General features: G+C 43.4%; 1 protein-coding gene across 1 annotated transcript; it reads right to left on the minus strand.

The window, feature by feature from the left end:
* Positions 1–1,454: 1,454 nt before the first annotated feature.
* On the minus strand, positions 1,455–24,379 carry GPI (glucose-6-phosphate isomerase). Its single transcript, XM_027701528.1, has 18 exons — positions 24,135–24,379; positions 19,789–19,879; positions 18,798–18,866; positions 15,856–15,975; positions 13,965–14,048; positions 13,730–13,876; positions 11,971–12,042; positions 10,934–10,978; positions 10,098–10,151; positions 9,104–9,164; positions 7,790–7,833; positions 7,407–7,559; positions 6,483–6,612; positions 6,034–6,110; positions 4,622–4,750; positions 4,113–4,188; positions 3,964–4,030; positions 1,455–2,497 (listed from the first exon to the last, which is right to left on the minus strand). The coding sequence occupies exons 1-18, from the start codon at positions 24,251–24,253 to the stop codon at positions 2,374–2,376; spliced, it is 1,662 nt and encodes a 553-aa protein (XP_027557329.1). The 5' UTR covers positions 24,254–24,379; the 3' UTR covers positions 1,455–2,373.
* Between the last annotated feature and the right edge of the window lie 1,975 nt (positions 24,380–26,354).

Genomic DNA, 26,354 nt, shown 5'->3' on the forward strand with positions numbered 1-26,354 from the left:
AGCAATTATCTTTTCGAGAACTCTTAAAATACATTCATATATTAATTTTGACTATGAGAAGCTATTACAGTTATGGAGTCAAATTAGCATTGCAAGTGTAAAGATTGGTTTTTTTATACATATATCATCAAATTAACTACTACCCTGACTAAAGCATCTCCACACAGTATTTCCTCAGAGGCCTTCAAGAGGAACATATCTTGTAGCAATTGCACTGGTTTGAGGATTAGGGATTGTGTGCCATTTTAGGGGTCTGACAAGTTTCTGCTCACTTCAGGCACCTTTCATTCTCTCCTGTAATACGACAACAGAGTTTCAGAGAGCTCGGCCCTGCTCATCACAATCTCCCAGTTAGAACTGACTGGGCTGGACTTTATTATTATCCAAGCACAATTCGTGAAGAAATCAGTTTCATTCTTGCAGGAACTGATATCAAGACAGGCTTGATATTAAACAGAAGGATTTAAACCAACCCACTGCAGCTCAAAGAACTGAGCCACCATCTGGCTGTGTTTGTTATGCCGGAGGACAGGACGTGTGTCAGGTCGGACAGGATCACTTGTCCCCTCCGCAGGGCTGCCAGCGAGGACGGGCCCAGGGAACAGGGAGATTGTTTCCTTGGCCTCCAGCTCTGTCACTGACAGCAGGTTCCTGAACCATATGCAGGTTTTACGCCATTTCATTTTGAAAATGCAGCCACAGTCCCCTCCTCATTACTTGTGGCCCCTCTGGTCCTGCCCTCAACTGCACAGGGGAAAACAGCTCTTTACCACTTCCATTCCGTGTTTGACTACAGCCCTGAGGCGTTACAGCACAGAGCAGCCATTTGCTCTGTAGACCATAAGGTCACAGTTTTGGCGATTTTGGTAACGAGTCGGTAAATCGCCAGTAAAGTTTATTGCAGGTGAAGTTCTGGGGTGACACCCGCGGGCAGGGGCAGGAACGGGCCATGAGGGAGCCCTGAGGGGACGGTCCCGCCCTCCCGCCGGCAGGGGGCGCCCCGCGCGCGGCAATGGCGGCGAGGGCCGCGCTCCTTCCCCTCAGCGAGGGCCGCGCTCCTTCCCCTCAGCGAGGGCCGCCTCCCTCAGCTCCGCGAGGCTGGTCTGGCACCGCCCGCACAAACAGCAGGGAGACGCCAAAGGCGCTCCCTTCACTCCGCTGCAGGAAGAGGACGGAGCTGGGCACAAGGGGATGAAAGGTGTAAAACCTCCTTTGAAAGAAAACATGATGCTTCCCCTCTAGTCGGTTCTCTTTCTGAGATCGCATTTTATGCAAAAAAAATTTGCTTGACAGAGCTGATCATAATCCATAACACAGTATGAAGGTGTTAGTGTGACAGATCAGTGAGATTGGAGGAGGTCCTGCCATCCAACAAAGATGGGCATTGAGAGGTACCAGCTCAGGGCAGTCAGCATTTGTCATGAAGGGTTGGGGGCACGAGAACCACAGTTTCCTTTCAATGCTTGTGTCTTACCTTTATTAAAGGTGTTACAGAACAATAGCCAGAGCATGCCAGTCCACTAGCAAAGAGGGGGTAACAGTAGTAGGGGACAAAAGAGGATAAACAACTTGTTGACAAACAGGTTTCTCTATTTTTTGTTGTTGTTGTTGGGCAGTGATGCTGATTTAAGAGTGTGAAATTGCCCCTCTAGGATACCAAAAATACATTTCTTCCGCAAGTGATCCCAACCTTTTGCTTCACAAACTCTGGAAAACTGGTATCAGTCGCTCCAGTTTTCTTCTTTTTCGGAGAGCTGTGCACATAGCTTACAGACAAAACATGAAAACTTTTACCAAACATCAGTAAACTTGCGTTTTCACAGTAGCATTCGGAAAAAAAAAATAAATCTCTTATCTTGCTCAAATGCATGAAATGTGTAACCTGAACAACCTACAGCTGTAGATTTGATTGTGTGAACAGATTCTAGTTTCCAGCTTACAGCAGAACCAGTCCAAAGAGACAGAAGTTAGTTTACTTGGCTTCAGAGAACCTTACACAGTGAGTGAGGCAAATGTTACTAGGGCTGCACTTTAAGGATAAAGAGTGAAGAAGTTTTACTCATCCATCATACCTTTTATTTTCTAATATCAGTAGGTGATCATCTTGAAGGAATTTGAGGGGCAAGAATTGAGGAATATACCAGCTGCACTTTACAGATTAACAGCCACAAAAATAGAAAGCAACTAGACAATCTCAGGGTTTCACAAAACTAGTTTCCATTTGTAACACTTGACGCAACAAGATTAACTGCAACAAGTGAAGAAGCTACATCTGTAAAGTGCTATGTTTGTTGGAAGTGGCTAAAAAAGCACAACTACAACAGATTTGGGTATTCGGTGGTGAGATTGGCGATGTCCTCCAAGTATTTCCTTTCAGGCTCTGTGTTTCTTGATGAAGTTGATGAGCCCATTTGTTGAGCTATCATGAGATGTCACTGGAGCATCTGACTCCAGTTCAGGCTCAATTTTCTTGGCAAGTTGTTTTCCAAGCTCAACTCTGCGTTTATAAAAGCAGCAGAAGAACGAAAAACATTAGTGAATTGAAAAGCAAAAAGACATTAGTGCTAACAACTTAAGAGTATTTACCATAAGCCATTAACATTAAAAATAGATGCTGGTAAAAGTAATTTCCCAGTGAACACTATAATGCTTTTCCCCTCACAAACTACTGAGAAAGTATTTCACTCAATGCCATTCATAAACAACTGGAGTTCTCACAGCTGCTTGGCTGAACAAACAGCTCAAATTTCACGACGTCTAAAGAGAAAATTTTGTTTCTGAAGTTAAGCAGAGTCCTTTCCCCTCAGCATTCACTTGTGTTATGCAGCCTGCCCCAGTGCTCTTGCTCCTGTTCACTGCTGACCATGACACTGCTCAGAACACCAATTTATGGCACCAAGACAATAAACAGCAGCTGAGTTGCAGGCCTGGAAGCATCCCCAGCACTACAGAGGGCTATCCAGGAGTTACAGCCTCACAGGATAAGAACCTGGGATGGTCCAACTGCTGTAAGAAACTAATGTCCTCACATTCCACAGTTTTGGATGCCATTCTGGATTTTCATGTGTGGCAGTATAAGCTGTACTTACTCCTATCCCACTCCTGGTTTCAGAGTTTATAGCAGTACAGCTTGTACTAGCCAGTCTTTCCTTCTCAGGTTATACTACAATATTTTAAAGAACATAGCTCTAAGAAGGCTACCCTTCAAGCCTTTAAGAAGATAGCTTAGTGTAAACTGATATTCTATGCCTGTAGAGCAAGTGTGCTCTTCAAAATAAGCCCTCACAGCTTAGGCAGGCTGCACCTGAAAAATCTTACCTTTTCCCCAATCCCTCTACCTAAGCCTTCATACAGTATGTTGTACAGTTCCTATTACTACAGATTAAAAACAATCTGATTAGCTCCTGATTACATCTTCCATTGTGAGGAGTTTGTCCATTCCAATGACAAACTCCTCAAAGATGCTGTTGTGCACATGGAGCTCCACAACCCTCAGTCACAGATGCAGACCTCTGCCAGGAATGTTCTTACCTCTCCAGATAGGAAAACTCAGAGGTGGTCAGTCTTTGGCTTAACAGATGCTATTCAAACTGCCTACTAAATGTTTCTAGAGGTAAAATAACTCTTTTTCACTTTCTATAAGGGAAAATATTTTTCCTTTCTAATTCTCAGAGCATGTGTTCAGCCTGCTTGACTACCTTCCTCATTACTGCCCCTTTTCTGCATTCATAGTATTCTTCTAAATCCAACTAAGCAGGATTAGCTAAAATTGTACCTAAAGTCACTATGCACGACTGAATAAGGACACACAGTGACTTATCCCTAGAAAATGTTTTCACTTAAAACTATCCTATAATAATTTGCTCCAAATATGACACTTTTTTAATTGTCTTTTCTAAGTCAGAATAGATTAAGAAATATCACAGTCAATAAATATGCAAGTAACAGAACAAGGAAACTTACCCCCACTGGTCATAACTGTTAATATCCCAGACAACTCCTTGAACAAATATCTTGTGCTCATACATGGCTGTAAGCAGAAAGAGATTTATCAATAAACTTGATCAGAAAGTCTTAATAAACATTCACAGATGAGAGACCTATTTACTCACCAATGATGGCTCCCAGAGTGAAAGGGTTGAGTTTTGTAAACATGATGGAATTGGTTGGTCGATTTCCCTCAAAGACCTTTCAAAACAAGAGTTACATTGTCATCTAATATATTGTAAAACTTACATCATTCATATTTTTCTCACAGTCCTTACTGAACTATTTGCATTAGCAGTAAAAGCAAAGTCCTGAAAGCTCTGAGGACTACCACCTTCAGTCAGAAAATTGTAGCACTTCCATGTGTTATTACTACAAATACAACAGCAAACTTCTCTCCGAGCAGCACTGCTGGCTGCTGTGGGCTACAAGAAGTAAAACCAGGCAATATCCCAGGGGCAGTGCTGATAGTTCATCTCTCCTGAAGTGTCCCAAAAGGCTCCAGAGCAGAGAGCTTTAGCACAAGTGCTCCTTGCACCTGCTCTGAGTGCCCTGCCGAGGTTCCCCCCGTGCCACCCCACCCTGGCTGCTGCACTGCCCCCACAGGAGAGCCCACGGGCCAGGGCCCAGGTACCTTGTGGGGAAGGAGCTTCTCCAGAGCCTCCCCGCTCAGCCCGGCCGCCTGCAGCTCCTTCCGAGCCTCCTCCGCAGTCTTCCCTTTCATCAAGGCCTCCGTCTGAGCCAGGAAGTTGGCCAGAAGGATCTAGCAGGTGCACACAAACACAGCTCAGCTTTCCATTCCCTCAGCTGGAATAGTGGTACCTATGCTCCAATCCATACCAACACCCAGTCTGGACTTACAAGTCTTGTTGTTAACACTGTAGCAGCTTTAGCTGCATAATGCCCACTATTGCTTTTTACTTCAGAGTGCCAGGAGACTTAACTGCTATTTTAAAGTGCATCCAAAGACAACCAGGACAAGCTTTGCAGAATCCTGCCCCTGCCAAAAGTGGCAGCAAATCTCCCACCAAGAACAGAGGAGCCAGGACCTCACCCAGCCCTTTCACCCAGTATAGTCTATGCTTTTATGCCATGCTATGGAAATCCAGGTGCAAAGATTAGTCACAGATAACCAACTAAGATGCACTTACTCATCTGTAGGCAGGAAAATCCCCACAGCATCTTACATACCAATCCCTACCAAGGCAGTACAAGTTTCTAGTTTCCTATTCCCTCTCTAATGTTAGCCTGCAAATTCACGTGTGTTTACACTGAAGATAAACTCCTACTGTATCTACAGTCAAATGAAACCTTTACTCCCCTTCCTTTGCAAAGTCATACTCAAACTTCCACCTGAACTTGGTGTTACTTGCCAAAAAGTTACTATTACAAGTGCCATTCCAATTGTGTAATCTGAAATCGTGATGAGACTGAAATTTCACGAGGAAACATGCTTTTTCTGAAGTATGTATTAAGTGGTAGACCTGGACATGTTTCCACCTATGGAAGTTCAATAAAATTCTTAGTTCAGTGGAAATCCTTAGTTGGACAATACATTAAATGAAAAATTGTACAGGTTAAGAACATCTGTGTAGAAGCCACCACCCCAACCACACCATTACACTGATTAAGTTTTATCCTAGAGTTTAAGACTTGAAAACTTCCTCAGAGATGCTGTCACATCACGTCTGAGTTTATTTCTTCCTGCTCTGCAAGAATTACACTCCTTGCAACTCCTACAAAGAATTTTCCCTCCAAATACTTAATTGCTCAACTCTTTCCAGCTTCAGTTGGCCCACAGGACACACCACTGAGCTGCCTCAAGAACTGTGGCCGTAATTTCTTCAAGAACAAACACACCACTGTATTACCTATTACAGATCATATGCAATTATGATTTAGATATTTTCAAATCTATTGTGAATGCTGACAGAGCCCAAGTGTATAGTTTAAAAAGGATATTTAGAAATATTGCACACTGCAATACCAAATAAGCTTCAAAGCCTTCAGCCACAAGAAATAAGGGTGCCCTGACAAAGAACTTACCTTGTGATGCAAGCCATTCCTGATGGGGTGCTGGGTCTGGACTGGGATCAGAAAATCACAGGGAATCATGCGAGTTCCTGTAGGAAAAGCCAGGTTAATAACCCTGCAACAGCAAAGTCCTAGAAAATCTTCAATTCTCACCCCGTTTTCAGAGTTACTGGCAGACTCAGTCACTTCTAGAAGTTTTATAAAAGAGCTTTTTTCTTATCAACAGCAGGGGGAAGTAACAACACAGCTCAGTAGTTTCAGCTTTACTTGACCCTCCTTATTGTAGGTAAAACCTGCATCTTGTAGCCTCCAAAAGCCACTAATTAAGAGCCCCACAGCAATGCAAGGCCAGGTTAGGTAAGAGCCAACCTCCAAACCAGTGCTGACTCTGCAGACTCCTGCAGCTTTGCAGCCATTCAGAATTTAATTCCAGGATGCAGCACTGCCTGGTGTCAGCTTACCTTGATGGATGAGCTGGTAAAAAGCATGCTGCCCATTGGTGCCAGGCTCCCCCCACACTATGGGGCCAGTGCTGTAGTCCACACGAGAGCCCTTCTTGGTGATGTACTTGCCATTAGACTCCATGTCACCCTGAAAGAAGGGAAGGGTGGTATCACTCAGTAGCAGGGCAAGGTCCCATACATACTTCAGCTATAACAAACACTGCTCCACTACAGAAATTATCTAAGTATCAGGGATACAGCTGCTTAATTTATGGACATCAAGACAATGGAGGTATGTGGAAAACATCTTTAAAGTAACCGAGCAAATAAGCCAATATCAATCTTTGTGGCAGGATTCAAATTCTGTGAACAATTTCAATTGCATTTCTGTAGGCCTTGCTTGACATGACTAGAAGCTGTAAGCTGTAATGTTTATGCTTATAGACTGTGTGAAAATATGCAATGTTTATACTTGTTAGCTGTGTGTCTAGTTATAAGGTTTGAGAACATAGTATGTTTATAGTAAGAAAGCCTTGAGAAACTAGAGATAAAGGTACACCTGCAAATTTCAGAAAGCCCCTAATTATGAAGGCCTCTACATATCAAGTATTATGTCAGACCGCGTGGACAGAACATCAGGTCCAATGAACTGGAGACATGAGACGCGTGTACAGACTGAGCTATCCAATCACCTTATTGTAAGCATGCGCCCAAAACAAACTAAATTGTATAAAAGTTAACTTATTTAAATAATAAACTGAAGCTTGCTGATTCTCATATTGAGCGTCACTTTCTTCCCGCGTCGCGACAAATCTTGGCACCAGTCTCTTCAGGCCATTGATTACATGAATTTAAGGGCCTGCAGTTTTAAGCAGCACATGCAGTCAGGTCCTAGAGCCAGGACAGAGGCTTATCCCCATGTTCCTCTGGAACCCTGCCCACCTGCTGGAAGTAGGCAGCGAAGCGGTGCATGTACTGGTCGTAGGGCAGCAGGGCGTGGGTCTCGCAGCCGTAGCAGTTGATGTACCACACCCCCAGCATGGCCAACAGAACAGGCGCGTTCTTCTCCAGGGGGGCAGTGTGGAAGTGATTATCCTGCAGGACACAAGGGAAAACTAACACTTCTGATAAAGCAATTGGCACCCCTCCCAACTCTTATATTGTTTTGGTTGTTGCTTTGGTTCAGGGAGAGCTTCTCAAGCACTGTTGTTTTAGGAGCACTAAGAGGACCCAGGGAGCTGAACATTAGAAACCAACCTGCCCTCAGTTACATTACTAACAAATCTTAAAGAGGAACAAATCTGGAACAGGGATTCCACACTCACCATCCAGTGGGCTCCTGCAAGCAGATTCTCAAAGTTGTCAAAACCTAACAATGAAAAGAGTCAGTTTGTATTTACTATTACAACTCAAACTTGATTTTTCTCGTAGAGACAACTGTAAAACAGTTTTGATTCCTTGTACGCAGCAAGACTCCCAACTACTAATCGCTGTACTCTCTGTACTTAATTTAAAGGTGTACTTTGACTTCTCCTGACATTTGCATTCCCTAAGCCATTTACTTATGCTTTAAGCCTGGACTTCATGAAACATAATTCAAAAAACCTTTGCCTAAAATCCCCATTCAGACAGAATGAACAACTAGAAGGAAAACAGAGGCATTTAATACAGAGCCTGCTTTAAGGCTATATAGTTTTCAGCAAGTTTGAACTAACTTTAGCTTCCTTTCCTGCAAAGACAGAAATCCTGATTCTTTTGTAGGAATTAGGAGGTGAAGTGCTTGGCAATCAAAGCAGCAGCTCTACCTATGGTCAGAAGGCAGCTGTGGGAGATGAAGGGTCTAAGGAAGAAGTGCAGATAGACTGGCATGTCAGCAGCCAGCACCAATTCTGTCTGACAGCAGCAATGAACAGTTATTGCAGACAAAACAGTCCGTGCCTGACGGGTTTATTTTGCTCTTATCATAAGTTTTTCTACACATGACAACTCCTATTCATATAGTTCCAAAAACACCAAACCCACTGTTATTCTTTTAACCCCAGTCGAAGGGAATTCTAGCTTTTGTTTAGAAAAACAAATGACATTATAGTTTCAGGCTTTAAACATTTGAAAGCAGTGATGAGGGAACAAATGTAACCACCAGGCTCTATAGGCAGGATGAGCAAGTACTGGAACACAAGGAATTAATGGGAGGAGGAGATAGTTAACAATACTGAACAGAGCCCATATGCAGAACTGGAGACACAGGATTTTGGTGTTTAGTGGGTGTATATTCACAGGTACTAAACACCCCACTCCAAGCTTAGGAATGGCAGTTGCAAGGTCTGATTTTCAATATTGACAGGGCTTTACATAAATCAGTCACTTTGGGCTATGTGAGTGACTAAAGAGATGCTATTTGATTATTTGTACCCAAATATGGGTGATTTCCAAAGCTGCATTTGCAGTACTAAAATACTGACATTTCTATTGCATTACAGACTTTTTTAGCACAAATATCCAACTCCTCAGAGTAGGCTGGGTAAATAATGTTCACCCCAAACCTGATCCACAACCCACTATTATTAAAGCATCCCACAGTTATATTCCTGAAGCAAACAGAGTAATTCTTGGCAGGGTGAGCTCCCAGGAGTACCTACCAATATGCAGGGCAATGGAGAGACCAATGGCAGACCACAGAGAGTAGCGGCCACCAACCCACTGCAAACAAGAGATTGGGTTAGATGGACAAGTGCAAAGCTTTGACATTTAAACTTATTCAAACTATTACAAAACAGCAGCATGTGTTTAGACATCAGCAAAAATCAATATTCTTTCTGGTTACAGTTGACTACATGTTATATGGCACAGCCAAGGGAACCTGCACCTCACAGTAGCCCCTAAGGTTACCCCTTAGGTATGCATTTTTTTAAAGTCTGAAGTTATCCTACTTGTCCAATTTATATCATATCTGTTGAGCCAGATCCCTTGATTCCGGTTCACTTCCAAATCCCAAGTTTGCAGCTTGTATTAACTGCTTTCATAATGTCACCACTCTCTAGGTACAGCCTGCTTCAGCAAGACTCTGAGCCTATCTAGGGAAGGGTAACACTCTAGGACATTTCTAGACAGCAGCTTTAAAACCTACTTTATCAGGCAATTAATCAGTGAGAAAACCAACTTGTTTCTAGTTAAGCATAAGGACAAGACTAAGGGCAGCATACTTTAAATATGCATCTGCTACAAAATACCAAAGTAGGCTCCCATTTCTGACATCTGACCTTTACAGGTCTAGCTTATACACTGCACACACCAACGGTCAAATGTCACAGCTTATAATAACTGCTTGCATGGAGGAATAAGCCAAGACTTGGATCTCCTGTTACTCCCCAGCTGACTGGACAGCCAAGAACACAGAAGGCTCCTCTGCAGACTTCTGACCGCAGGATTTTAATGTCATGGCCAAGAGTTTTGCTTGCCTGACATGTTCCCAATTTGCCTTTCGTTAAGAGTTTAAGTGTTTCAGTGCACTGAATACAACTACTATAATTTAGGTGCTTTGGCAGTTTCCAGACATCTAGTTGGAATCACTTTACTTGCTTCAGAAAATGCTAACAGTTAACATCTACCACATAACATTAGACATTTACTTACATCCCAAAACTCAAACATGTTCTCTGGGTCAATTCCAAAGTCTTTAACTTTAGGCTAAAACAAAAAAAGCAAAAAACATGTAAGAACACCATAAGTAAAACCAACAGTATGCCTTATATGCAGCAAATAAACACAAGTTGGGTACCTATGAAATACATAATTCCACAACTACATCCTCTATTTTTAAAAATGCGTAGCATCCATCACAAAAATATATCTTCATTCCCAGAGATATCTATTAAAAATCAATGACATACATTCATTTTCTGATGAATATAGGTGGCCACATAGTTCAGAGTTGGACTGACATTCACTTTATAACTAACAGAACCCTAATGGAAGAAATGAATTTCCCATCACAGCACCTGACAGCCTGCCAATGACTGCACAGTTCTCCCCTAATTGGTCTCTCCACTTCATACATTTGCATAGAACACCACATCAGGGTACATTATGTTCAGCAGGAGCACTATTCAAACCACCTGTGCCACTTCAGCCCTTGCTTGGAGTTCAGACTAATATTTGTTTACATAACTGCATTCACACATACTCAAGCAATTACAGGTAACACTCATTAATAACAAGTCATTTCAAGTATAAAAGCTCCTGATTTCAGATTTAAAGCTCTAGCAGAAAAAGCACACATCCGTTCTATAATGGAAGTTCAATGTTCTAGAACTGTTTCAGTTACTTTCAGTAGAGAAAAGGCTTCCTCTCAAGAGGAATGGTAAAATTTGGTATTCGAGTATCTTAAAAGATAGGCTTCCTTACTAGATTATCAAGGGAGGCCATCTCAAAGGTACATGGAAAAAATAAACTGGACTGGTTATACTTACAGCATTGGTAGACAAGGCAACGAAATGCTTGGCCACAGCTGAAGGCTTAATAAAGATAAAAATATAGTTAGATCTAAAATACTAATTATTTTAATTTCTGATTATAAAGCTGATCTGCTACCATTTACACAGAATACTGTTGGCTATCACCAAGTTTTTTTGTGTTACAAACTCGAAATCACATAATTCACACTGACTGTGGGATTTGGCAGCATGCCCAAAGATCCCATTCCCATCAGTCCCTCTGGAGAGCAGCACAGCAGTTCCCTCAGAGCAGTTATCAGCTGGACACCACCACCAGCACTTCACAGCACATGGAGTTGGCTGCACAGGCACACCCCTTCCAGCCAGGGTCAAACAGTCAACTGGAACTACTGATAAACCTCAAGCTCCAGATTCAGACTTTGGTCTTTCAGTTCTGGTGAACAAAGTTGTCTGCAACAGTAGTGTAATGAGGAATTTCAAAGCCCAGCTTTCAAACTAAGTACAGCTATCCTGACTGAGCAGGTTAAAGACCACCTTAATTACCTGAAGAGGCAGTATCTGCTTTTTTCCTTGTAAGAGTTAGAAATAGGAGAGCATGAGCCAAATACAAGGTTTCTATTCATAGCACAGCCACCTGCCACAGAAATGTCAGAGTATCACTCCAACCATAGCTTCATTTCCAGCTTTCAAGGATTTGCCAAGAATTAAAAGGTAATGCCACAGACCCTGTATTCCTGGATTTGCATATATCAGTAGTTGTACCACAGTACTGGCCAGCTCCAAGGCAAACACTGCACTCTATTACTCAGCAGGGAGGATTTGGGGGAACAATGCATGACAACCATTTATAACGAAAAACTAGTGGGTTTATCACTTTGATTGGACAAACAGTGTGTCACTAACAAAGCACTGAAGTGATCTAAGTACAGCATTTGCTGAGCTTGTGTTTGGGCAGTCACTGGCTCTGCTCCAAAGCACACAGAAGGAGCAGGGAGGAGCCACACAACCGAGAGCTGCTGCATTGTCAGGTGCCCCTAAACAGCCCCACTTACATCCTTAGCAGCTTGCAGGAACCACTCTTTGGCTGTCTCTGCATTGGTGATCGTCTCTTGGGTGGTGAAAGTCTGCACAGCAAAAACAAGGAGATGAGTAAAACACTTCTTAAAACAAACAACTTCAGGTTGCTAAAGCATCAGACGTTCCAGACAACCAGAGCCAGACGTGCTAACACACAGCTGCTGCCAGACTGCACAGAAAAGCAAACCCTTTAATCCAGTGAACACTAATGCTGCTAGATTTACCCACCTACTTTTAAATTAGCATGTATCTGGAATTGGAACAATTATTCCCTATTTCCTACCTTCCCACTCCTCTAACTGCTCTGCAAAACTTTTAGTAAAAGGCTAAAGTAAAAAACTTTAGTCTCAAACTTTTACTACTCAACTAAAAAGGAACTAACTGAGCATCAAAATGGGATAACCCAGCTGGACTGTCCTCTTTATTTTCAATTCCTACTTTTTCATGGAGGAACACTCATTTCTGCTAAGATTCTAGCCATAATTTTCTTTTGCTGATTAGAGGAAAACATTTTCCTGCTTCATGAAGTGTGCACAGAAGTTCAGTCATGCAGTTTTGCAAATATCTACAACCATTCTGATTTACTCAGCCATCAAAATTTAGCTTTAAGGGTGAACACCAGATTCAAACTACTCTCATCCATCTCCAGAAATATTTCATTATGAAACACAAGCCTGTTATGGAAAAAAAATGCCATTCATCCTCTTCCAAATGTATCCAATTATCTAACTACAGTCTGGCAAACAGAAACTGAAGTGTTACTCTTTCAATCTGGCAGTTTTCTAAGCCTTTGAACCGTGATCCCTGGACTCAATTATTGCAAGTAACCATTAGTATTACTTTGTGCAGTTTCCTTGTTATTCCATAAGTTGTTGCTCAGCTGCAGCATTGCCAAGATCAGATAATGAGCACCGAGGCCAGCACTGCACATGTTCATTTGCTGCAGATTGTCTTCAACAGCAGAAAGGTTCTACTGTGCTTTACAAATGAAGGCAACCCAAGTTACATAACTACAGAGTTTCCCTCCATCCCTTCCCCCTGCTCAGACAGAACCATTCCTCACAGGAAGATGGAACTGGCAATTATGGTTACAGAGTCAGTTATTAGCAAGGCAAGACTTAAAGGCAGCTATTCAGTCTGTAATCAGAAATAAGTGTCACCTTAAAGAGGTAAAGATAGTCTGCTGGTACTTTCTAAGTAAAGCAGCTTAGTATTTATAGTGCTCAAGGAACTCTGCATTTAAGTGATTTAGGTGAAGGTATTTTGTTACTTTCCTAAAACAAAATGGAGAGTCTTAAACTACATACAATTCATTAATGCAAAAAGCCAGAACACTTAACAAGTGCACTTAACATACAGGACCTTTAGGAATGAGACAAGAATTTCAAAGAAATAACTACATAGGATCTTACACTCCACCCACAGAGAAGTACAAATAAACTTGTGAATAAAACTTAAACTTGCATTGATTGAGAAATACACCCCAGACAACCTGAAATTGCTCATGTATCTGGTTTAGGTTAAGTAATTTTCAGCTCTTGATTTATGAATCCCTAAGTATTTCAGTGGCAACACAAGCCTGGACTGCAACTTTAGAATGAATCCCAACAGGCCCATTTAGAAATAATCCTGTTAGAAGTCCCTGATCTAGATCTCCCTGTGGACAGACCTCTATTCTGACTGAATTCTTCACAGGCAGAGCAAGTCACAGCCCAGTGCTTGTATCAGACATACCTTTGATGCAATGATGAAGAGAGTGGTGTCTGGTTTGAGCTCAGCCAGGGTTTTGGCTATATGAGTCCCATCAATGTTGGATACAAACCAGACACGAGGGCCTCCCTTGGAATAGGGTTTCAGGGCTTCAGTCACCATCAGAGGACCCTGGACAGAAGCCACAGTCAGATTTTGTTGTCACTGTAGGCACATACCCACCCAAAGACGTGCAGGGGGCACAGAATCAGGAGCTCACCAAGTCAGAGCCACCGATGCCAACGTTGACCACGTCAGTGATTGTCTTCCCAGAGTAGCCTTTCCATTCCCCACTGCGGACTCTCTGTGGCAGGAAACATTGCAATGAGATGTTCCACTCACACTAAAGCCAGTCATTCTAACCCTGGCAATAGGCTGTGTTTGCAGGTATTGTTGTAGGAAGTCTCCCAAGACAACTCTCAGGCTTCTGGACCTTCAGGCCTCCACTCAGAGCTATCTTCTTGGGTAGACATCTGCTTATGTCTGAGATTACACTTCACTAAGTGCTGCAAGTCTAATACACATTTAAAAACACACTGCAAGATCAAACTCTCCTCCTGTGTGGACTGCTGTAGCATTTAGTGTTGGCAAAGGCAAGAGAAATATAGATAAAAATGAAAAAATCTAGGGAATTACACTATTTGCAACAAAGATTTGAACCTGAAGCAGTTCTTTAAGTGTCTTTTGTTAGAATCGACTTCACTAACTAAACTGGAGGACACCAATATTAATAAAACCACTGAAATAAAGATTTACTGGCAAATCAAATGTTCGAAAAGCTTTTCTACTGCATGTATGCTTTGCAGTAGGATTTATTTCTGGGCTGCACCTTCACAGCACATAGTATAACTTTCTGCTCTATTCTTGCTCTTTAAGATTCACTGAGAGTTCTAAAACAAAATTACAACCATTAAGCAGCAAACTCTGCACTGAATTTTGCCCATCTATCACCTCTGGATTAAATTTTTTCCAAACACAAAAGTAATCTTTTTAGCATATTAAATCCTTCTAAGTAAATTCCCCAATTCTAAAGCAATTTTTCTACAAAGCACTTAGTTATGCTGATAGTTGCTCTTCTTCCCTACAGATGTTTAAGCTTTTCACTTTTCCAAACAGAAAGCCCATTTTTAATATACAGTCCTGTACCCTGTAGATGATGTTGCCACAGTCTTAAAACCCCATCTGCTAAGTCAGTCAACTGAAACAAGCATCTTTGTGAATATTTTCAAGGCAACTGCTTATGGTGATTTTTATTTTGCAGAGAAGATACTCCTGCATGGAGAGTGATATTCCCAGGCTGTGGTGACTGACACCATTGAGCAATCAAGAGGGTGGCACCAGGGAAAACTCTTGTTTTGCACTACCAAAACCTCAACCAGCTAAAAGCTCTACAGGGGCAGAAACCAGTGAATTTCTACAGCCATTCAATCCTCCCAGTAGTTGAAGAAACCACCAAATTCAGACCAATTAGTGGCAGTTATTGTGGTTTAGGAACTGGACATAATCCAGGTTCATTTTGCATGGGTTAAAGGTTGGTCACTACCACCTGGGTAAGACCCACAATAGCAACCAAGCAGGTCCAGGTCCTCCAGACATGTTTAAAATACATTAAAACTATTCAGGGAGCTTCTACTGCAAACAAAATAGAATCACAAAGGAATTGGACCTAAAACCAGAAGATCTTTAAGAAATTATTTAAACAGAGTACAATCAAATTGCAATTGAGCTGGAAGCCTCTACCTCTCTCCTGATCTTACACAAATGTTAAGAGGCAGTTCCTACTTGAAGTCAAGTAGTTGAAAAATTAGCAAAAATTAAAGAGACATTTGAATGGCACTTAATGATTTACAAGACTTCCAAAGTAAACACAAGATTACTGCTGAAAGAGCAAGATCTAGAAAGCCCATTAAAGAAAAACCCAGCTGGGAACAGAGAGAGAAGAGTAAATCAATGAAAACAGCTCCAACTCCACTCCTGAGCCAGAACTATTGTAAACCTCAAACAAGAGGCCAATAACTCATGTGAAACAGTCAGTGCTTCACAACACACCTGTAAGAACCTGGCTGGGTATGGAACAAAGATGACAAATAAGCTATGGTGGTACTTCATACCTGGCAGAAGTGTTTCATCTTGTCCAACACTTTGTTTACTTCTGGAACAACATCCTTCCCATCCACAAGTATTGGCGTGTTGGAGCGATTCCTCAGAGCGATGTGAAGCACAGCTCGGTTCTGAAACAAGGGAAAACAACATGAAGCTGTTTCCAAGTTCTACCCAGAGGCCTCAGCTGCCTCATCCAGAAGGCAGTATGATCTCCAAGACTCCAAAATCCTTTAGATTAACTGGGATTAGTAGGGCAGTATTTTCAGTGTGTGTACATACACACATCAGCAGCTACCTGAATCACCCTCTCACCTCACACAATCAGTGCAGAGGGCCCACAACAGCACAGAATATGCAAAGCAGTAGTTTACTTGGAAAAAACAAAACCTCAAAATCCCCTAAAAGCATTTAGAAATTGAGGTTCAGAATTCAGCAATAGTCAGTACTCAGTGATCTTTATTTTGGCATGCTTAAGATGGACAAGAATGAAATTGCTTCTTAATGATGACAATACTAAAAAATCTATTATAACAAGCAGCCAAAGTTATTCTCTCTGGCACTTTCTCAGTTATCCTGAGGAATCCATTTCACGTAGGAAAGGACAAATAATTTAAACATTTGACAAAGAAGGATACAATAGCCACATTAATCTATCCACTGCCCACAAGTAAATGTTGCCTGAATATTTGCACACCAGATAAGTAGGTGGTAGTTGTGTTATGAGAAAAAAAAAAACCTTAGCATGCACTGTATTATGTTAATTCTCCACAGTTGCACACAAGTCAAAGCACTGAAACCTGGCCTGTGGTTTGCCTGTTTAAGGGCTTAACAGCTTTAATCCAGAATGAAGGAGTTAGTCAATACTAATGAACAAATTAAAAAATTAGTCTGTTCTACCTCATTGTTCCTCACTACAATGAGAGGCATTGTGAGACAAAGACAACACAGACAATATGAACTGCCAAGTTATGATTTAAATACCAAATGCTAATTCAAAAATCATTGAGTTTGTGGTTACTGACTTGCAATACGAAAAGCCTCTTTCACTTGCTAATTCAAGTGTACCCACTTAAATTTGGGGTGAACAGAGGCAATTTTTTTGCAGCGCTCAGCCATGCAACAGTATTTGGTGAATACTGCTCACTACCAGGCTTGAAGGATGCTTTGTCTTAACCCTGAGGAGCAGTCAGATTTGACCTGATATCTACTGCTAAGCAAAGTGTTTCCCAAACATCATGCAGGCTGTGAAGACTGTCCCCATGAGGAGTGGTCAGATGAGTGACCTTGTAAAGCACCTTCTTTGTGCCATATCAAGCTGCATGTTTTAACTCATCTGGGACAAACACCTGGCAATGCCACACTTGGGTGCACTATAAAGAACTTCCACATCAGCACACACCATACAGCCAATGCCTGCAGCATCAAACACAGACAAGTCTGAAATACTTAAGACAAAAATCTAAAAAATGTTCTAAATCAGATCAAGAGTAGTGGACAAGTCAGTTCTTGCCAATAAGCAGCTCCCTTATGTCTTATTGCTTTTGGTTTGGTCCCACTGTTTGACAGATGCTGTTTAATGTCCCACCACAGTTTCACATTGTCCATAATCCTATTACAGAGCCAAACCAACTTGATTGGATTTTCTATACAAACAGAAAAAAATTCAAACCTAAGTCAACTTCTGACTTGGAAAGAAACACCCTGATAAGAAAACAGAAGTTACTAGACTCATTATGCAGGAAGTTGATACATTAAGTGCTATCAAGACAGCAGCAGAAACCAAATGCAACAGTTTACTACTGTGTTTAAGTGCTTTCTGGGAAAATCACATCCTTCTGAGATTTCAGCTGCTCTCACACAGCCAGTGGCAAGAATTCCATAATGTACAGTCAGAGCTGGGTCAACCCTGTCATAATTTGTGTTACACGAGGCTGGGGAAGGGCAATATCTGAGAAAACCCTCCTGAGAGATTTAAGATTTCTCACCCTCTTTCCCTAACTTCCTTTTCCCACTTTTTTCACTCATTACACCTGTAAATTGAAGGCATTAATACAAAAGAAAGAGGAACCATTTCTCCAGTGAAGCTTTATTTGTTTCTGACTGTGCCTTTTAACAAACATGAATCATTTACTAACAATACAGTGTCCAACTGCTGAGTTACTTTAAGCAAACAGCTTGTGCAACAGCTAAAGCAGTTAATAGCCAAGTCAAAGGAAATACTGATTTCTGTGAGTTTGCCTCAAACATACTAAATAGCCTCTAATTTTTTAAGGCATACTAATAAAACCCACCATACTGTTGAGTTTCTAGTTTTCATCCTATTTTTAATATTAGAAAAAAAGTACAGTTGGCTTTCTGTATGTTTTAGTGAAGATTTTACCACAACTACAACCTTCAGGCCTCCAAAAAGAGGAAGGTACTCATCCTCCTACTGAAATACAATGGCTAAATTTCCCAAGATTGTTCATAGTCTTGACTGTTAAACGTACCCAAAGCCAAGCAGCACCACAGCCCAAAGCAGAGTCTTACACAATCCTCACCCACACCCTGTAGGCCGTTTACTGAGCTTTATGAACACTGACATTAGGCAAAAGCATGTAAGGGATACCTGGAATGCAATACTCTGCTCCATGCCCTTTGCAAGATCTAACTCATCTTCCTCTCTACAAAAGAGGGAAGAGAAGAAAAAAAATACCACCAAAATCTCTAAAAATTTAAGGTATGTATTGAAGGATTGAGTAGCATTATTCACACACATTTTCTTCTGTCTTTTAGTAAGAGCTGTAGAAATTTCTCCTGTAAGTAGTGCAGCAAACATTACAGCCACTCAGCGTCTCAAAGGAGCAATTAAAGTAAGTTTTTTCAAGACTTTGCTTACACAGATGCATGAACATCCATAATATACAGGCACAACTAGAGGGGAAAGAACCTCGGACAGAAATAGCTTTACCTCAGTGAAGTTGATCTTCTCCCCGCTGAACATGCGCTGTCGGGCACTTTCCACACCCCTTGACTTTGCCTGAGAAATGCAAGAACAGATTCCTCTTAAAAATAGCAGGAAGTCAACATGCATTTCGAGGGTCCTGCTACATCAAAGACTATGAACATTTAACACAAGACAGTAAAACAAAAATTAAATTAGATTAAAAGACCCACTAGAATCTAGATAAAAGAATTGATTCTCCCATTTTAAAGCAAGTATTTTTATGCTGTTTGTTTCCTTAAGAGGTTACAGAGTAACATGTGCTGAAAGACCAAGATGCAATGAATCCATACTAATTTCTCAGTTCCATGTTGTCACACTGACACAAGATTCATTAATGATTCTTTGCACCAGCTAAGAGTTTATTTTTTTAAACTGAAGGGCAGTAATTTTGCTATGGCTACTTTTGCTAATTCTTCTCTTTTTAAAAATCTGAGTCCTATATATCTAAGCCTTTGGCTGAACCAATACTTAAAGAAGGAAGGGTTGTAAATGTGGACACCCTGCTAAATTGAAATTAATGATACAAACTTCTTCCTTAAAATAGACCCAGCTGCAAATGAATCTCAAAAGTAAGACTGCATGACATATGAAATATTGTTTCAATGGTAGGTATAGAAGCCATGGCCGCCTCTTGCAATTTTATAGGAATCTCTTCTTTTACTGCAGACCTCAATAGCAGAGCTATATGCCAGCTGGAATTTATACTGACAAACATCTTTTCAGTGAGCACAAGGAACAGCTCTGCACATTGAAAAACAGCCTTGTAACTTGGGGCTAGATGACAATGCAAGAATCTGAACAGCGCCAAGATTTGTACACAGATGCCTTTTAACTTCCACGGTCTCTCAGAGCCAGAGCTAATGAACATAAGCAATGCAAGAACAGTGAGCTGCAGGCAAAACTTCGCTTTTCTAAAAAGCTATTTGGTTTATTAATGCAACATTTAAATAGTTACCAGTTCCATCAGCATTTTCATCACGTCTTCCGTAACGAGGTTCTTGGAGTAATCCAGTAAGATATCCCCATGGTCAGTGTTCAGAGTCAAGCTGTCAAAACCAACAGGCTGTTTAATTGCACCTTCCTGAACAGGGCTCCTCTACATATTACACAACAACGGGAACCCTAATTACACTGAGTTAGTAAAGATGATGTGAGTGACCAATCTGCCCAACAAGTTTCAAAAAATGACTTACCAGTGTGGTCTTTTCATTGAAGACCATGTTTTCCAACACGCTGTGAATTAGTGTCCACTTTCTGCTTGTGAAAATCCACATACAATGAAGTACATTTGATGCGTAGTTGGACAATCACATTCTGTTCTCACTGAGCCACCAGCATTCCCCAGCAATAATTAGCTTTTTCCTAATGTATCATCAGTAAGGAGCTTATCACATTCTTCTGCTGCTGAAAAATTAACCTGTCTTCCTACACATCCTTTTAAAAATACAGTCAGTCATTCTTTCATACAGACTTGAGACAGCCTAATTTAAAAATCTATACAACTTAATGTACAGAAACAGTCAACTACTATGCAGAATTAAACCCCATTTGCACATGGTTTAGTCTCACAGTCCTCACTGATTCAGTGGAAGTCTCCAAATTACTCAACTAATCATCTGCAAGCTATAGCCTAACAGTTTAGAATACAAGCACATATATATATACAAATATATATATATCATATCTGAAATGAAACACAGAAATGGCAGTTCAGTAGAAACCAAGTGAGCCTGTTTGTATTCGTATCCTTGTGTCTGTGTGAGTTCTACAGTTCCTCTAGTCCTTTACAACACTGGGTTTTTTACCCATTTCTGGTTTGCACTATTTTCCAACCAAATACATACATTTATTCTAACTGAGGAACCGAGTTCAGCCACTAACTCAGCCTTCTCTAAAAGCACATCTTGCTCTCCCTGTTGCTCACACACTCCCCACAGGAGATTGCAGCCATCTCAAGTCTCAGTGTTTCTGCCTTGGTCATTGTCTCCCCTGCTTTTTCTTTCTCAACACCTGAGCACAGAAACATGCACTGTTATTTTAGTCACCACTGAAGAGCCTTCCCAGGGACAAGCCATGGCACAGTTGTTATTCCAAGCATACACAACGTGACAGAGCAGGCAAGATTCTGCAGAGGAAGGATGGAGCTGAACTGAGTTACAGGAATTACAGCAAGGCCTAAACATTTTGGTGGTTTCATTAACTTCAGGAAAAGCACAGTAACATCTTTTTTGGTGTTCAAATACAGGAGGCACTAACTAAGGGAAGGAAGGTCTCTTCAAGCACAGTCTTAGAGCCATGTTTCTTTGATAAGCAAGAACACAGGCAAGCAAGGAAAACCAATATCAGTGCTGTTAATCACCTTCTCTTCAGTGGGCTGCAAACAGTAATCCTGAAATCCAGACCATCCAGCACAAGGATATCTGGAATATGGCTGGCTAAGGGAAGGACTGTGACTTCTCACCTGCCAAAATTGCCATTCATTGATACAGTACAGAAGAAAAATAAGAACAAGTCTTCAAAATCTGATGCAATTTATGTACAGACTCATCTCGGACTTGAACACATTTCACTAATGATACAGCAAGGCCATTAGTATAATAACATTTCTTCTGTTTAGAGAAGTAGAACTCTTAAAATTCTCCTTCTATATTAAACTGTAGATGAAAGAACACTGGGAGAGACTACGCCCCAAAGAAAAGATCAGGATTTCATGTTTGTTTACCTGACATATATCTTACATCTACAATTCATTATTTTACTTGTATGAATTAAAAAAAAAAAAAAAAAAAAAAATCAATCTCACTAGACCTAGAAGGCAAAATATCCCATGAAATTATGCCTGGATTCAAGTCACTGCTCATTTGAGGAAACTGCAGAAAGGTGCTACCCAACACATTTCCTGCAGAAACGAAGCAACGGCCACCAGACTGAGCTTCCCAGGCACAAGGTGGAACACACAGCATCCAGTGTCATCTCCTGCTAAGCCCTGACACCGAGGGATCCACCCTTTATGCAAAGAGCAGCTCAGTGTGTTCTCAGCCCAACTGTCCCCTCTGCAGTGCAGCAGCTCAGGGCAGTGCTGCCCAGGGGGATACAAGCCCTGGCACGTCAGCCACGGCCACCCTGCAGTGAGGCAGCCCTTCAGCAGCAGCTCACCTGCAGCACCTCAGGGATTTTATCTCCCATCACCTTTTCCATTTAGATTGGAGGCTCCTTCTGATCCTTCATAATGGACAAGCCAACCAGCAGGAGTGTCATTCCAGTGTAATTCCTTTATACCCTGCAATAGTTATTTGCATCAGCACTACCTTAATCAGCACCCAGGTCTCTATTACCTGCTGAGTTTTATGATGGCTGCATCATATCAGTTCTAACCCCTTCAAAACTAGTAGTTTCCAGTGAACAACCCACATTGTTAAAACCCCCTGTTCCTACCAGACCACACCTTACCACCTTGGGTAGCAAAGAAAGCCAAAGATGTATCTTACAGGTGTGACTATGCTCCTAACCAGGAAAATAGGATATACAGGTTGTGAGGTAGAAAAAAGGACAAAAGGATCTTCTATCTAAATTCTGCAGGATGCAATCAGTGAGTGTAGGGTTCTTCAATAGCATTAAATAGACACCTATGCTCAAATATATAATATTCAGATTAAAAGCTATTCACACCAGTCTGAAATTCCTCCAGAACCAGTATCAGGAAGCCCTTTCACATGGGTATAAGTTTCTCTTTTCCTTCTAAAGGAAGAGAGACACTCAGTGATTTTAGGATAATACCTACAGAGCTAACAAATATATTCATAAAGCTTAATTGCACATGAGGAGAGAGGTGCAAACTGCAGAGGACCAAAACCTCCAGGCTACTTGGGTTTTGAAGAGATGTTAACTACCCTCATCCTGCTGGGCTGGCTCAGAGTGGCCATCACCAGTACACAAATCTGTGTACCAGTACAGGCAAATCTGTCCAACAAAGGCCACCAGCTCTGCAACTGTACTTTGCTATAAGAAAGTTCTCCTGGTCTAGAACGTGGGGGTTTATCAGGAAACAGGACTGAAGTAATTACAAGAAAGGATTACAAGAGATGACATAAGCCTTTAATACTTGAACTGTTTCCTCTGCTTCTGGGAAGCACAAAAGGACATGGATTTGGGCAGCTATTTGAAATAGATAACCCTGGTAAAGAACATTTCACCAAGAAAATCCTGGAGAAAAGGAAAAACTGAAACCAGAACTAGCTCTCTTAGTGAAGAGTTGGTAGATTTGTATAAGATAATACTGATAAATTTCTATAACAACATGAGAAGTTGTAACATCATCACTGTTAGAAGAGCCAGGTGAAGCGAATACTCCAAAAATTTAGCATACCTTTTCCATCAGTGCAAAGGACATTTAAGCTCTTGTATATTGGCATGTAGGACTTCACATGCACTGTTTAATTACAATTTAAGAACTTTCTAAGGAGACGAAATGGGGAAAAAAAATCGCTTCACCTAGGACACTAATGAAAAGCCCGATGCGTGCAACAAGTCTTAGCGCAGCACTCAAGAACGGTGGGTCGTTTTATCACCCAGGCTCACTTTAAAATTCAAGTCTGGGTTGCATCTACAGAGTATTACACTTCATATGGCTGCTCCAGTGCGACAACGTGACCACACACGTGCCTGCCCAGCACGGCCCCAGCGCACACGGCGAGTGCCACTTCACAAGATGAAGGCGCTGAACGTTGTCACGATGCTCCCACTTGTTACTCCCTCCTCCATCACCGCCGTGCCGCATTTCTGTAGGAGCGACGGCGGGCGGGCTGACCCTGCCCCGCAGCCCGGGTTGCTCCCCGCGGCCGTGTCGCGGAGCGTGTCGTGACTAAGCGGGCGGAGCGCGGAGTGCGGCTGTGCGAGCGGCGGGCGCTGTGCTGCCCGGCACGTACCGCCCGCAAGGATGAGTCAAGGGCAGGCGGCGCGGCCGCCCCTCGGGGCTGCGGGAACACCCCCCGCCCACCGGCCCGGCCCCGGCGCGGCTCCCGGCCCGGACCGCACCGCCATCGGCCGCCCGGGCACCGCACCGGGCAGGGCAGGGCGGGCGGGGCTGCGGCACCGGCCCCCCGGGCCACACTGCCCGCCCGGGCGGAGCGGGGCCGGAGGACGCGCCGCTCCCACCCCGGCGGGGCCCGGACCCGCGGCAGAGCCCGGCGGGGGGCGATGGCGGGCAGAGACCGGCCCCGACCGGCTCTTCCCCGGCCCCGACCGGCCCTTCCCCGGCCGGCCCTTCCCCGGCCCCCGCACGCGGTGCCGCCCGGGCCTCACCTGAATTTCTGGAAGCGATCCTTGTCGGCCTCGAAGAGCTGCCGCAGGACCAGCTTGGAGGCGTTCGCCTTGTGCCACTCCAGCAGCTTCTTGAACTGGGGGTCTCCGGACAGCGCCATGTCGGCGGGATGGGCCGGGCAGGGCTGGGTGGCCAAGCACAGGGAACGGAGCTGCCGCCGCCGCTTCCGCTCTTATAGCGGCTGATCGGCCTCCTGCGGCCGCCCCGCCCCGCCCCGCCCGGCTCGGCCCCCTCACTCCCTCCCTCCGCGGGGGGATCCCCTCGGCCGCCAGACGGGAGGGAGGAGCGACCGCGGGGCCGTGAGGGGGCGAGGCGGCGGCAAGAGCTGGAGCTGGAGTTGGAGGCGGAGCCGCAGCCGCCCGCCTGCCCCGGCCCCCTCAGCGTTCGCAGCGGGGCCCTCAGCGTTGTACCCCCGGTGTGGGGGAACGCGGTGTCCCCGTCGCGGCGCAGGGGCCGCGGTCTGTGCTTGGGGCCCTGCTCGTGCGGGGCTCGGTTACAAATGCTGCCCCTTCCCGGGTATCGCTACCCCGGGGCGGACACGGCCGGGCCCGCGGGGCAGCGCTCGGGGGCGGCCCCAGCACCCGCCTCGGGCAGGGCCGCCGGGCACCCGCTGCACCTCCAGGGCAGGGGGACCGCCCTGGGTGCCCTCATCCCTTCATCCCTGCCCATCTCCCTGTGTGTGCTCTCAATCCCTTTGTCCCTGCCCATCTCCCTGGGTGCCCCTCCCTGCCCATCTCCCTGGGTGCTCTCATCCCTGCCCATCTCCCTGGGTGCCCTCATCCATTCCTGCTGTCCCGTGTGCCCCATCCCTGCCCCCCACACCCTGCCGAGCCCTGGGCAGGCCAGCACAGGCAGGGCAGCAGCTGTGCCATCCTTCGGGGGCACAGAGCTGTTGGGGCATAAAGCAGACTGTTGTTCAAACATGGGTGTGGAAAGGAGCATGTCAAATTCCAGAGACTGCACTCGGCAGCTTAGGGGAGTAAATCCCAGTGAAGTCATGTTTTAAGCACCTAAACCCCTTTATGGATCTGGGCCCAAATCAGTCACAGAGTGTGAACTTGACTCAGATCACGGAAATCAAAGCTCCACTCTTAAGCTGCAGAATCAGCATCTTGTTCCTTGTGCAAAACAAAAAGCATTTCATAATTGATCCTTAACAAAGGCCTTTCCACACCTCACTCGTTTCTATGGTTTGCTTTTTCAGACTTAAAATAACTGTATAATAGGCCAAAGCCTTTTTCTTCAACAAGTCTTAATCACTTGATACATTTGCCTTTTTCTTTTTTTTTTTTTTTTTTTACATTTTTGGAGGCCACTCTCAGCCAGGCCAGTCATAGGTTTGGGCAATTTCTAGAAGACAAAGCCCCTTCTCTCGTGCCACCCAAATCTACCTGGTCATTCCTCACTGGATGTGGTTCCCTGCACACCTTCAGGGAAGGCAGGAAAATGAAACGACAAGTAAAAATGGAACTATGGAGTTGATTCCATACAGGAGCACACAAGTCCCCAGTAAGTCTTTATGAAGAGGTTTGGGTCATTGTGCACACTGACATGTCAGCTTTACACATTTTCCTTCCTTTTCAAGGCCTTTAGGATCAAACCCTTAATAATCCTAGATTCATGTTCATAGTCAGGACCTGTAACCCAGGATGTAGAGTTCTTTGGCTTAAAAATTATCTCCTGTTAGAGAGAACAAATATCCTTTTTTAAAATGTTAGCCTTGCTGATAGCATTTGATAGCCATGAAATGCTCCTGACTCACCTGATTTTTCTCAAATCAGGGGAAATGGATTTCATCAAAGTCTTACCACATCCCTGCCGAACCCAGGGATCCCTTCCCCACATTTTTCCCTGAGTTTCTCTGCTGTCATTGTTCTCAGAGCACCTTCACCTCTTCCCACTGCTCAGCTTCAAGCCACAGCTCTGCCACGTGTACAGACTCACCTCTCTTGCAGGTCCTCCCAGTGTTCCTGGTGTTTTCTTAAATGGTGATAATGTCTCGATTTTGCTTCTACTTCTCCACTTTTATTATTTCAAAATTGGCAATTCCTGCCTTTCACTGAAAAACTTGGGTGGTACCTGAGCTGTTACTCTCTTCACATTCAGGATTTCATGGCCCTGCTGAAAGGCCTTTCAATGATTCCTTTCTTAAATCCTCATTCATTACTAAACTTCTCTTTCCAGGACACCTCACTTTTCCA

Source organism: Neopelma chrysocephalum, unplaced genomic scaffold, assembly GCF_003984885.1.
Source record: "Neopelma chrysocephalum unplaced genomic scaffold, ASM398488v2 Primary Assembly neopelma1_159, whole genome shotgun sequence".
Lineage (NCBI taxonomy): Eukaryota > Metazoa > Chordata > Aves > Passeriformes > Pipridae > Neopelma > Neopelma chrysocephalum.